At 38.6% G+C, this 14,076-nt stretch overlaps 1 protein-coding gene across 4 annotated transcripts in view; it reads right to left on the reverse strand.

The window, feature by feature from the left end:
• Positions 1 to 394: 394 nt before the first annotated feature.
• Positions 395 to 14,076, reverse strand: part of CEP162 (centrosomal protein 162) — a 45,839-nt gene continuing 32,157 nt past the window's right edge. For 2 of the 4 annotated variants that reach the window (XM_042823636.1, XM_042823624.1), the window contains exons 23-29: positions 13,637 to 13,744; positions 12,324 to 12,548; positions 10,332 to 11,002; positions 9,401 to 9,542; positions 7,705 to 7,803; positions 4,516 to 4,650; positions 395 to 2,525 (exon numbers count right to left, since the gene is read on the reverse strand). In XM_042823636.1, the coding sequence (XP_042679570.1) occupies positions 2,325 to 2,525; positions 4,516 to 4,650; positions 7,705 to 7,803; positions 9,401 to 9,542; positions 10,332 to 11,002; positions 12,324 to 12,548; positions 13,637 to 13,744 (1,581 nt within the window). In that variant the 3' untranslated portion in view covers positions 395 to 2,324. The remainder of the gene's footprint in view (positions 2,526 to 4,515; positions 4,651 to 7,704; positions 7,804 to 9,400; positions 9,543 to 10,331; positions 11,003 to 12,323; positions 12,549 to 13,636; positions 13,745 to 14,076) is intronic. The other 2 variants (XR_006169720.1, XM_042823642.1) reach the window with 2 other exon arrangements.

The raw sequence follows: 14,076 nt of genomic DNA on the forward strand, positions 1-14,076 counted from the left end.
TGAATGTAGACTAATACATCAGTGTCCAGTCTTTTGGTTGCAGGGGCTGTGTTAAGTGAAGAGGGACGCCCTGAATATTTATTACCACAGAAAATACAACAGATACAAAGTGCACGGTAACACCTGTTGAAATAGCAAATTCTCAGCTACAGAATGCTCTTTTTCAACACAGTCACCACCATTAGTTCTGCATTTTTGCCAACAATGAGCAAGAGCACCAGCAGAAGTGACCCACTTCTGACCCACTGTCAGCACTGCTGAAATGTACCCCCCCACCACCTCACTGTGCTCATTACTATTTGGCCTCCATCAATGCTCAGCAAGTGTTGGTGAATGTCAACGAGTGCCATTTTTTCTGCATGGAGGAATTCAGTGACACACCTTTGCTTTATCCATGTGCACTGCCATATCAGATGCCATCTTGTCAGACTGCTCCTCTGCTGCCATCTGTCACATAACCACATGTACCAGAATGTTCAACCTCTACTGTCGTACCACTACCAACAACCTCATGGGAGACAAAATAAACCAGAAGGCATTACAGTCAGAGCAGCCCTCATAAAATATATAATACAGTGAATATGTAAGTAATACAACAGTTTAATTTTTATTTTATTTTTTTATTAAAACATAAAACAAGAGAGCAACAGAACCATAAAAATAGCGGGATATCTGACTTTGTTTTTGTAAAACTAATGCAATACCTGGTTTGATGGGGAGTGGTTTCAATTCTTAGTGAGCTCTGAGGGCATTCCGCAGAGATTTTTGATGGAATTTTACTCCTTCCATGCTTCATCCTTGGAAACAGTTCTTCACAAACATGCAAACTGCCAAACAGCAATGACACGAATAAGGCAGATTGTGAAGTGAGGGGTATTTCTATCTGGGCAGAGAAGACTTATAAAAGTCTATTAGAGAGATATGATCAGAGTTTTGAGTTGAATATCTGCTTGCAACTTTATACATTCCATTTGAAAACCTGCAGGTCGTGCATTCACACTGACTGAAATGGAGTCAGAAAGATACCAAAGGAATGATAATTTTTTGGCAGTCTTGGAACTACTCTCAAATCCCTTTAGCAGAATAGTAAGCACGGCTGTGTATTTTTCACTGTTCACAGGGCTGTGTTTAGCCAGTGTATCAAACTGCATAAAAGTATTTGCCATAACTTGAGCAGGCACAGCAGTGCGTCCCATGCTCTGCTTCCAGCCCAGATTAAGTTAATAGTGCAGTGTTGTTTGGTTGTTCCTCAGCAATGGACAAGCCTGGGCAAATACTTCATCATCTGAGGAAAAAACATCTATAATTATTTTCAGCATCTTTAGCAAATGTCCAGAAACATCCAGAATTAGTGTATTAATACTTTACCACCTTATATATATATGTACACACACACACACATATACACACATGCATATAGACATACATAATTTGAATGTGTGCAGTCAAAAAGATCTTGCACTGTTAATTACTGCCTGTGCCTCTCTGATGTAAGTGGTACTATTTGTGCTTTCTGCACACTCATGCACATGTATCTCTAAGTCAAAATGCATGGTTTACTGCTGGTCCCTAACAAAGTGAGACATAAATACAAACAACTCCGAACAATTTCACTTTTGACTTAAATCTTAGCTTCATAAAATAAAACCAATGATACAAAATACAGTGTAGAAAGCACAGAATTATGGGATAGGAGCTCAGGAGCACATCTGGCCTTTAGTTTGTCTGTGCTCTAAATAAGTATAATTGGTTGAGCTAAAATCTCTGTACGTGTGCTACGTAATTTTTAAGGACTTGCAGTGCTGAGACGTCAAACTTACAATTTACTGATTTTATTCTTCAAAATCTTACCCACCAACAAACAGAACAAAGAGGATCTCATCCCTCCTGCATGAACAGTATTGGTAACAGCATACACTAAAAATACAACCAACCGTATTACTGAAGCTGTTCAAACAGGACCTGATGTAACACAAGCCATAAATGGCAGTTAAAAATGTTCAGGCGTGTTCTACAGGATCTGAAAAACACCACTTGGAATTTTTCTGGCAACTGCATCACCTGGAATGGTAACTGAGTTTACAGAATAACCTCAGTGTTCCTAAAATGTAAGAAAGTATGAATTATATCACTAACAAAATAAGACATTTAACTGGGGTGTAGCTTAATGCTCTACTTTTGGACAAGTAAGATTTCAGATCAGAATGTAATTCAATTTGTAAGGACTTCATCGATGGTTTTCAATAACGTTTCCTAACCTTAAACTGAAACATTCAACTCCTGCTCCTGTGAAACCACTCATATCAAATCACGTCTTCCAACAGTTATCTGTTAACGAGTCCACTGCAATTAGGCGCTGGAATAACAACCCCCTGTTTCTGCAGTTCCCTTAAAACATCCAATATGGAATCCAATTCCACTCGAAATCTCTCCAGCTCTTCATTCTTCCGCTGTGCCAGCTTACGCCACCTCTCAGCTTCACGGCTCTGCCTTCCCTCAGTGATGTGCTGTGTTAGCTGCGCTGCCTGCGAATGACAAGCAAGTCAGCGTGGGGATTGGGCAAACAGTCAGGTCTGTCCCTCTGCAAAAATAATCCACTTAATTATATTTGATGCTCAGTCTCAAAGCCCAGTGCTGATGCTAAATGGGAACAGTTTGTTCTGAATATTACAAAAATTGTCGTGGTAGCAATAAATGCCTTCAAATATCTCCACTGATGACAGAAGAGGAGAAGCCATTATTGACTAATGATCCTCAGGAGAATTTGACTTTTGTCCTCTCCAATGCAGCAATTAAAAGTTTAAGTACATATGACAAAGTTGAGCACATAGTATAAAGCCTTTTGAAATCACAATGACTTTCTGAATTGTCATTTAAATGTGCTAATTAAAAGAATGCTGCAACAGAAAAACAAAAGCTGAATTATATGTCCCCTGCTACTAATGTGCTTTTAAAAGCCACCACTTGTAGGAATTATCAGAAAATATCCCATATGAAGGCCTGTGGCTGCTGCAGATACAAGGTTCACATGAATCCATGGCACAACCCTATGAGATTATCCAAAACAAACTGTCACAGGAAATCAGAATCTGCCAGCCACTAGGAACTGTCACAGCTTTTTAAGGGAAGCTCAATCACTTAAAAGCCACTGGTAGTTTCCTAGTTCAGCAGTCTTTATGTTGCTCAGTTTGTTATTGTTCAGTTTGGGGACTGTTCAGTGCCCTGCGGCAGATGAGTAAGGGTGCAAAACCAAAAGCTGAATGCACAACAAGGCTGCAGAACAAACTTCACAAACTAAGAACTGCAGCAGGTTTGATCATAGTCCAAGGGATGAATGCCTCTCTTACAAGAGCAGACTGAGAGAGCTGGGGCTGTTCTCTGGAGAAGAAAAAGCTGTGAGGTGACCTGATAGCAGCCTTTCAATATCTAAAGGGGAGCTACAGGAAAGAAAGGGACAGACTCTTTAGCAGGATCTATGGTGACAGCACAAGGAGAAATGGTTTCAAACTTAAAGAGGGCAGATTTAGGCTGGGTATAAGGAAAAAGTCCTTTACAGAGAGGGTGGTGAGGCACTGGACCAGGTTGCCCAGAGAGGCAGTAGATGCCCTGTCACTGGAGACACTCAAGGTCAGGCTGGACAGGGCTCTGAGCAACCTGATCTAGCTGTACGTGTCCCTGTTCACTGCAGGAGAATTGGACTGGATGGCCTTTAAAGGTCTCAAGTTTCTAAGCATTCTACAATTCAATTTCAGTCCAGCTGCCCTTCCTTGACTTCACGGGTTTAGGTAAAGCCAAAGCTGAAACACTGATGAACAACTATTAAACACCAAAGTGATGAAAGCATTGAGAAAATCTACCAGGACAGAAGCTCCCCACACAGAAAACGGATGGAGGCTACGTAATAAAGTAAGTTTTAAAAACAAAATACATAGCTTAAAAAAATGCAAAACTTTTACGCATTGAAGTGATACAAATATTAGATACTAAAAGCTGTGTCAAAAGATCCAACTGTCTAACAACCAATAGAGAACTATCATGTGCAGTTTGTAAAGGACAAAGGTTATTGTTGTTTTGGGTATTAAATGTGATAGACTGCAGGAAGATGTTTCTCTACCTTTAATGCAACTTTCCTGAAGGGAACTTCTAAGAACAAGAAGTAAAATTACTATTTGAGGAATATATCACAGCTGAACCAAATTACAAACTCATCACATTTTCCATAGCAAGCATCCATGGTAACTGAAATACGAAGTCACAGATATATAGAAAAATGAGACTTCTGGAAATCACATACACCCACTGTCTGCTAAATCAGGGCCTTCTTAGATCACGTTGTGAGGAAGTTACACAGGTGTTAACTGGAACCAGGAAGTGACCAAGAGAAAACCATAGCTGTATCGAAAAGTATTTACTCCTCTCCACTGTGGGGTAAATGAATCCATGCTCATCTTACAAAGCTACAGTTCAAGTGACAAATTGCACTTGAGAAGTAAAGGCAGATGTGGCATGAGGTACCTTTAGAAGTTCTTGTTCTCTTACTGCATGCCGGGTCTCAATATGCTTGATCTTCTTTTCCAGGCACAAGAAATGTTTCATTTCAGGGCTCTGGCTTTCCTTAGCTTCTCTCAATTCTTCCAACAATTTCGCAACCTATGAGATAATTGATGAAAATTGTTATCACAGTGTTAAATAGTGTATAAAACAGATGCCTTTCAAAGTGCATTTGTGTTGTTCAATCACTCTATTCAAAAGCTGCACAAGGGAAGACTTCAAAGAGAAATCTCCTTTATTCAAAAGCTTAGAAAAGGCTCAAGGACTTAGATTAGGATCTTTCATTTGTACAAAAAGGCCTGAAGATAGGGAAGTCTGGTCCTCTTTGATAAATCCTATCCTGTGCATAATACATCAAGAACTGCTTATTCAGTCAATTTTTGTACTTTAAACATACTCAAAAATTCATAGAAAACGTGATGATTCAATGCTCTTACACTCTCTCTTCTCACACTTTCTGGATGAAGATCAAATACAAAACGCATCAGTGAAGCTCATTTCTACAGAATATATTAAGAAAAGACACACTGCTAACACGCAGTGCTGCCAACCTTTTGGGCTAATAACTGGTGGGTGAAATCAACTCAGCCATGGCCTATAATTGATTTCCTAAGCCTCCAGAAATCCAAGTAAGTTTTCTTATAAAGCTCTATTGGCTTATTCTTTTCCTATTTTAAGGACCTTGGTATTTCTTCATTCAATATCCTAAGATGTTTTTTGTGTTTTTTTTTGGTCACACTCTTACTATATGCAAGTAATCTGAAGTGAAGTCCTTGCTGTCTTTGTTTTTTTTGTTTTTTCTTTTTTACCATAAACCTCAGCTCCTTTTATCCAATATCTGAGCTCTATCAAGCATTATGCTGTCCTTGGCTCTCTGCTGCCAAATCCAAGCAGCTGGAGGCACTGTGAGAAGATGCTGCTGTTGTTACCCAGAAGCGACTCCACGACGGCTTACTATTATTTCCACTTTTCAGCTTGATTTTCTGCAGTAACGAGGCCTGTGTTACTCCTTTTTTGCCTGTCCATTTTTCCAGTAGCTTCGATCCTGCAGGCCATTTTCACCCATATTTGTCAGAGGAGTACAAGTCTTAATATTTTCACAGGATCTCTGAAAATGAGTCACTGCTGCTTGTCTGCTCAGTTGTTCTAGTGAAGGAAAGAGCTGATGGGTGACTTCCAGCACATCATTAAACACAGAATTCATGGGGGAGATATGTGATGAGGGAAAAATGCCCCACAAGAATAAATGGGCTCCATGCATTTTGCCAGCAAGAGAGACATTTGTTAAACACAGAATTCTCCTATGTGCAGGCTGTTAGCAGAAGTATGCAGTTATAGAAAACATCCCTGAGCAGCATTTTTGCAATTAGTATTCATGCAACAATCTTGTGGCAAACTCAGAACAGAAGTGGGAGTGTTTCACCTCTCTTAGAGAAAGGAATCTCAATTGTATTAGGCAGAATTGCTGGCATTTCTGTCATGACTTCTTACATTTGAAGTTTTAGTTGCTTTCATTTGCCAGCATAATTTACTGAACCATTTAATGCTTAAAATGTATTTTCAAAGCAGCATAAATAAAGCAGTCGTGAGAAGGCGAAAGCAAGACTTTGCTTTGACATTACTTTCTGCATAATCATGCATTGATTTTCATAGCAAAGGCACTCTATTATATTTTCTTAAATGTCAGCACCTGAAACCCAACGTGAAAAACACAGCTCAGCTATGATGATCACCCTCTCTTAATCAGTACCATCAAAAATTCTAAACATGCAGAGAACAAATCTATGGAATAACATTTGCCTCATTGTATTCCCACTGCATCCTGCGGGGCTGAAGCATTATATATGCACACTGAAATCACTGGCATGAAACAAGATCTGTAGCAAAAGAAAACATCTATCATAACATTCATAATATAATCACAAAGTCTGGCTCTATTTTGCAAATACAGTTTGTTTGATGAAAGATCTTCACAAACCTTCACTTTTTTATAAAGGCTTCAGAAAAGAAGTGGAATTTTGCATGACTAAGATAATAGATAATATTGAATGAGTTCTCTGAGATAAAGATTAATGATATCAAGAATGTACTAAAAACATCCTGGAATTTCTTTCCTTTCCTCTAAATTAGATGGAGCACGTAAAGTCTTCTCAGTCCTGTATTGAAAAGAATTCTCCTTTTCTGCAACTATTGCAGGCTGACTGCTGTATTGTCAAAATGAAGTGAAAATTAGCAGTGTTCATCCATTAAACAAAGGAAAAGAGAGGGAAATTAACCTTGGGCACGGTGCTCAAGGTGTCTGTATCATCCTCCTGAAGAAGAGGTGAGAGAAGTCATTTTTTCAGTACCTCCAGAACCAGACAAACATAGCCAATAAGACAAAAAAAAAGTTGAGCTGAACACAAACTGGAATTTTACAAACTGAAATTTGTTAATCTCCAAATGAAACCACAAACAAGTGTGATTTTTATACATTATACGATAGTAATAGAAGTAGTAGAAGATTAGGAAAAAACTGAATACCTCTCAAAAAACACAGAAAGTCAATTCCAGAAGAACGGTTACAACTAAACTTCTCATGAAAGACCTCAAATTTCTCACATATCAACATACAGAGATCCAGTAGATAACAGGTTAAGTCAATTTGTGGGAACAAAGGATGAAAATAAGAAGGCTTTATCTGGCCAAACATTTTGAATTCAGTAATAAAATATCCTCTTGAAGAAGAGAAAGTCCTGTGTTCTATCTGCTACCCACCACAACTTCCAAAGAAGAGGTTACAAATGCTTGGCCTAACTTAGAATCATAGAATCACCAAGGCTGGAAAAGACCTCCAAGATCATCCAGTCTCACCATCCACCTATGGCCATATTTCCCCTTACTCATCGATTTTTATGAAGATATTGGATATTTCTAACTAATTTTAAAAAGGAGAGATTGAAGTTCCACCTTCTGTGTACTCTGTGTTGTTTTCTTGTTTATATTAGAAACATGCATTTTCAGACACTAATTGATGCAGGAGATACTGATAAAGATACTGCTACTAAGGTTTATTTAACTACATACAATTTGAGGCATTTTCATTACAAGAATGAAAGTGAGAACAAAAATGATCATCAGTATCAGGTATTCTAAATCCAAATTTAAACATACCTCTTTTTGCAGGAATTCCTCTCGCATTTGTGAAACTAGGAGGGCTTCCTGATGTCTCTGGTGTTCGCTGATTTGTTCTTGCAGATGTTTTATTAAAATCTGTAAGAAGTAGTAAAATATTTGTCATTGGCATATTCTTGTGACAACATACGAAAGCCTACACAGGAAAAACATGCCAGAAATATAATCAGTACTGCAGTTACAGGTGATACATATATTAACAATACTTTCAGGTGACCTCAGTTGTTAAACAACACGTCTGTTCTTTTATAACACATGTAAACAAGTCTTACTCTTCAATTTACTCTCCTCAGTTGAAAAAACAAACAGACACTTGAAGATAATCTGAATCTGTTGGTATTTCCTATCTTCATTCACATGTGCACTTTCTCCCAAATTTTATTGCCACAAGGTAACTGCAGGCTCAGATCCTCACGGACAGCTTCAGTCACCCCAGTATTTGCTAGGCAGCATAAAGCAATCCAGAATCTGCCTGGAGAGCACTGATGATGACTTCCTCATCCAGGCAAGAGAGGAACTGATTAGAAGAGATTTTCTACTGGGTCTCAAACTCACAAACAAGAAGGGACTCATAGGGGATGTGAATGTAAACGACAACAATGGCAGCAGTGATGGTGGAATACAGGATCATCCAAGGAGACCAGTAAATATGGGTAACCTGGGGGTTAATACTGGGTCCAATCCCACTCAAATCTTCAACAATGACTTGGACAATGAGGAACAGAATTCTCCATGAGTTTGCTGATGTGATACAAAACTGAGTGGTTGGCCATTGTGCTTTCACCAAGTGACCTGGTCAGGCTGAAAAAATGGGCCAAACGGGCACTTCATGGAGGAACACAAATAGTTCTGCCCATGGGACTGGAACAACCCCAGGCACCAGGACATGCTGGGGGCCAACCAGTTGGAAAGCAGCTATGCAGAAAATGGGATCCTGGTGGACACCAAGTTAAACACAAGGTGACTAGTATATGCTGGGCTGCATTAGGAGTAGTGTCACCAGCAGGTCAAAGGAGATGATCCTGCCCCTCTGCTCGACACTGGATGAAGCCACACCTGGAGTATTAGGTCCTTTTCTGGGCTCCCCAATATGAGAAAGGCATGACAGATTATATAGAGACTCCTCTCTCTAGATGATAAAGATGATAAAGGGATTGCAGTATCTGCTATGAGGAAAAGGTGACACCTGGGACAGTTCAGGCTAAAGAAGAGGAAGCTTGGGGCTGGGGAAATTTCCTAAAAATTTATCTATACCTGAAGGAAGGGCATACAGAAGAGAGAGGTGGGCTCTGCCATAGTGGTGCCCAATGGCAGGACAAGAGGCAAATGGAACAAACTGAAACACAAGATATTTCCTTGCAACATCAGGAAGTACTTCTGTGCTGTGCATGTGACTAACAACAGGCACAGACTGCCCAGAAGATGGGAGTCTCCTCTTCAGAAATCACCTGGACATGGTCCTGAGCATCCTGCTCTGAGTTTCCCTGCTTGAGCCAGAAGGGCCACAGAGCCCCCTGTGGATATCAGCCACAGTGGGAGATTCTGTGAGTACTGTGATACAAGTCTATTTTTGAAACAATACATGAACAATACTTGAAAAGAAAATAAAAGTTACAGTGAAAGAAACAATTTTAACAGATATCTTCGTGTAATTAATATATCTATAATGTCTTACCTCTTGTGTTGAAATTCTGCCATTTAGTTCAGCTACTTTGGAAGCAGAATGCTCTTTTGTGTACTGAGAAAGAATCTTCTCTACTTCTCTTTGATGGGAAGCTTTCAGAGCTGCAACATATTCTGATGTGTCTTCCTGTATCCTGAACAGGAGAAGAAAATTAGATGCATAGAACAACTACAGATATTTCTTCAAAAAATGAGGTGAATTTTCTCACTTGAACACATAAAGTATGAAGAAATGTTAGGGTAAGCATGCATAAGAAATTTCATAAACATTTGCAAGAGATACCACCACCATTACTTTTGCTGCCCTGGAGGGATCACAGGGAGGGAAGCCTACACTGTTGGTATGTGTTTCATTTTACTAGAGGCAGTGAAAATGTTGAAAACTCAACCAGTCATGTTTATAGGGTCCTCTTATGAAAATCAAGGGAGAGAAAGTAGATGCTTTTAAATCGTGGTTAAGCTGTGCTATTTGAGGTATTTATTTTAGAATAAAATGGATCGTAATCTAAATGTGCCTATCACCTCCACCATGAATATGAAAGGGAGCTAATGGAAACTGTGTGAAGGGTAAAGTTTCTACTGTGGGTCAAGTAACTTGCACTGAAAGCATGCCCCAGTTTGAAGGACAGTATATGCACCAAATATGAATACTGAACAAAGCATTTAGGATTCAATGATTTATACCAAAATCTTATTACTGAGAGCCATGACAATTTGTAGCACTGATAAAAAGGATTAATACAGGTTTCCCTGTATGAAAAACTGTGACTGTACACCATTCTGAAAAATCAAAAGAGAAAAAATGACATTTACAGAGAGGATTGCTCAGGTCTAAGGTAGCTTCACATATTGATGATCATACTGACTCATCAGCCATCAGCTAAACTAGCAAGTTTTTTAAAATGGACACGTTGAGCATTTACCTTCTTAAATTATTTTCAGAATAAGCCAGTGTTGCCTGAGACTTCACCCTCTGCTGGTTCATTTCTAGAGACAATTTTTCTAGCTCCTCCTTCAACCGTGCGTTTTCTTGCAGAACTTCCAAGACATTAGAATCAGCAAAGGTACGTGGCTGGTATATTTTGTCATTGTTAAAAATGCCTATAGAGGGTTCGCTGTTGATGGAATTCCTGTTCTCTGTTGCTGCAATATTCTTTTTCAAGATCTCTTGGCAGTTTTCCTTATTATCAGTTTTATTTCTTAAATTATTATCGGACAACATTGCCATCCTTTCTTTTTGAAGTTTCTCTACAGTTTTTGTAAGGTCTTGTATTTCTCTATTTTTTGTGATCAGCTCTTGGTTTAGTTTCAGCAGTTTCTCTCTTGTGTTACCTTGTTTCGTTTGCCAATCTGTTGACTGAAAGTCTTTATTGTCCTTCTTACTTCTGAGTTTTAGTTGGGAATTTTGACTCTTGAGGTTTTCAATTTCTGTCTGGAGGTTTTCAACAGTAATCTGATGGGTCTTCTTCAGATTCTGAAGCTGCAGTTCAAGTTCAACAGAATTGGCTTTATCACTGTTCAGTTTTGGTGATTCACTCTTCCACTTGTAAGCAAGTAGTTGCTCAAGCTCTACAAGTCTTTGCTCATACTGCATCTGGAGAAGGGATGGGGAAAGGGGAGAGGGTGAGAAAAAAAAAAGCAGTTTCCTTAACTACACATTACAGCCTCTTTTATTGTTTTTTATGTTTGCTCCAAGTTTGAAGCAAGACTTTATAAGGATACAAATAAGTATTACTAATAACACTACTCATCCAGTACAGAAATTATTGAAGTTTAATGAGTTAAAAAAAAAAACAAAAAAACCCCCACACATATATATGCAAAGCAAACCTAAGTCTGCTGCAGAACAGAATTACTCAAAACATTTACTATGAATTTATCCTCTACCCAAAACAAATACAGTTGCTATGGAAAAGAAAATTAAATTGACAAGAAACTATTTCATTTTTAGATAATTTTGTTCAGATGATACTGACTCAGACAGGCAAATTAGCATTTTATTTTCGTAGAGCAAATCTTCATTTCTGTTAAACTGCCATTACATTTGCCATGTTTACAAACATTGTCTTATTTCTCAAAACTGCACTTCACGTTTTTAAAATTATCTTCAATTCTAACAGGACAGAATTCTACTTTCATGTATTTATTTAAATTATGTAAGTATCAATACAGAGATATGGAATTTTCCTCTGAAATAAGCTGAGAAAAATCTAATTCTTAGCCTCGATTGCCTCTAAGGAAAACACATCATGTTACTCAGGTTGGATACTGGATATTAGGAAAAATTTATCCTCAGAGTGAGGAGGCATTGGAACAGACTGTCCATGGAGGTGGTGGAATCACTATCCTTGGAAGAATCCTAAAAACACGTAGATGTGGCACGTAAGGACATGGTTCAGTGGGCATGGTGGTGATGGGTCAATGGCTGGACTAGGCGATCTCAGTGCACTGTCTTTTCCAGCCTTTATTATCCTATGATTCACATGAAAAAGAGGAGGAACAACTGATCATCAGTGCTGTACCTTCCTGCTCATTAAGAACACATGCACTTCACCTTGCCATGAAGAGAAATGCCAGATTTCGGTGCTTCCTAAAGCAATTCTTAAAGAGTTGCTATCATATTGTTTTATGGGTAAAAAGTTTAGCTGGCAGGAAACCACGCTACTGTGTGTACAGCAAGTACAGCTAGGCCCAGGAACTTTTCCTCCCAGTTCTAATACTTGGTTGCACAATTTTAAATGCTCTTTATACCCTATGCTCCAAAACCACTGAAATTCTGGTTATAAATTCTTCAAATGCTTTTTCATTCAGCATAGTCTTTGATTTCTGTTTTCACCACTGGTCTTTGGTAGAGACCAGCCACCTTACAGCCATTAATCGCAGTGCAGACTACTCAACAAGCCTCCAACTTTTACCTTTATCTTTTGAAACTGCTGTTCCATGGCACGGAGACTTGTTTTAGCTTCATCATCTTTACCCTCAAGTTCTGTTTCTAATTTTTTTATTCTTCTTTCCAAAAAATCAATTGTGTTTGTTTTAGCTGAAAGTTCATCAGTTTTCTCAGCAGTAGCAGCAGCATAAATCAAAGCAGGCAACGAATTCGGATAGCGCCTTCTTAGAATGCCTTCCATTTCTTTGATCTATTAAAAAGAAAATTGGCAGAAGTCAAAAAGAAGAAAGTTCTAACAGAAAGTGAACTGAAACAAGTGACAGAGCACTAACAAATGCAATCCATTAAGTTTGGTGAAGAATAACATGTCAAGATGCATTTACCTGAGAATTTTTGTTACAATGATTTTTTACAGTTTATGTTATTGCTTACAGGCGATGAAGACTCATCATCACTTACTGACTGACTCCTTATACATCATCAAAAGAATACTGCTCTGGTCTTTAGACTCAAACATCTTTTATTTACTTTCTAAGCATTTAAGCTGCATTAGGCTTTCAATGCTGTTAAAATATTTGGTTTTCTTATAGACTTAACATTCACACTTCCACATTCCACTCTACTTTTCCAGCTGCTTCAGAGAAATTACAGGAAATTATTCTCCCAGCAACAGATTAAATGTCTTTTTTTTCTTTTCCCCATCATTATTTCATTGCAGACTCCAAAACAAACACCTTGTGTGCAAGACTGATAAATGCCTCTTTTTAATCTACAGCTAAAAGTGCTTTCTGCACTCTATCCATTAGAATGCTGCAGAGACTCTTTTCTATTTGTTCTGCATCCCAGCCTCTTCCCAAGCATAGCTGTTACCTATAAAAATTCAGGAAGGCACAGTTCCTCCTGACATTTTCCTCAGTAGAAACATGGGTTTTAAGATCTCTGCTCTGCCAGTTATTATGGCTCTTGTAGGAATTTCAACTCCTACTTTTGAAACAACACGGCTGATACTGGTCAGAATGTTAAGAATGTACTGAACAGAGACAATGGGAATCCCAGAAGATAAACAGAAAGCTTGCATGTGCTTTTGCCCTTTTGCTCCTTCCCTAGAAACTGAACAGTACTTTAACATTAGAAGATCTTGTAAGGGTATAATAGCTTATTAGAACACAGCAGCAAGAGATCCCTTCGTAAATGAGCAATTATAGCTGTTTCTGTTGAGTATTACATAATACAGTTTCCTCTCTTGTAGGGCTGCAATCAGAGCTTTATCCTTATAAAAGCACTAAAGAGTAAGTGACCTTATCTGAAATGAAGTAAATCAGTTATATTATTACATACTTGTCGTTCAAGGTCCTGAATTCTTCTAGCATCTGCCGCTCTGTCTCTCAAACGCTTCTTCTGTTGCACACACTGATGATCTCCAGCTTCAGCTCTGAGCTTCTCGACCTATCCAATTTATGAGAAAAAATGAATTATACACATTCAGTGATGTTTTCCAGTAGCACAGAGGTAAATATTTCAAATGAACACAGTAACAGAAGTATTTAACAACTTAATAACTGGTAATACCCGGCCTCAGGCCCAATGTGGCTCTCCAGGCTGGATGTGGCTCTGGGCAGCCTGGTCCAGTGGTTGGCAGCCCTGCACATAGTAGGGGGGTTGAAACTAGATGATCTTTGAGGTCCTTTTCAACTCAGGCCATTCTATGATTCTGTGATTCTACTATTTCTACAAAAGTAAATTTTGAAGTACATTATTTTTGTTTCCAGAAGAATAAT

The sequence above is a fragment of the Centrocercus urophasianus genome, unplaced genomic scaffold (genome assembly GCF_019232065.1).
Source record: "Centrocercus urophasianus isolate 14NV4802_14NV808 unplaced genomic scaffold, USGS_Curo_1.0 seq_10, whole genome shotgun sequence".
Lineage (NCBI taxonomy): Eukaryota > Metazoa > Chordata > Aves > Galliformes > Phasianidae > Centrocercus > Centrocercus urophasianus.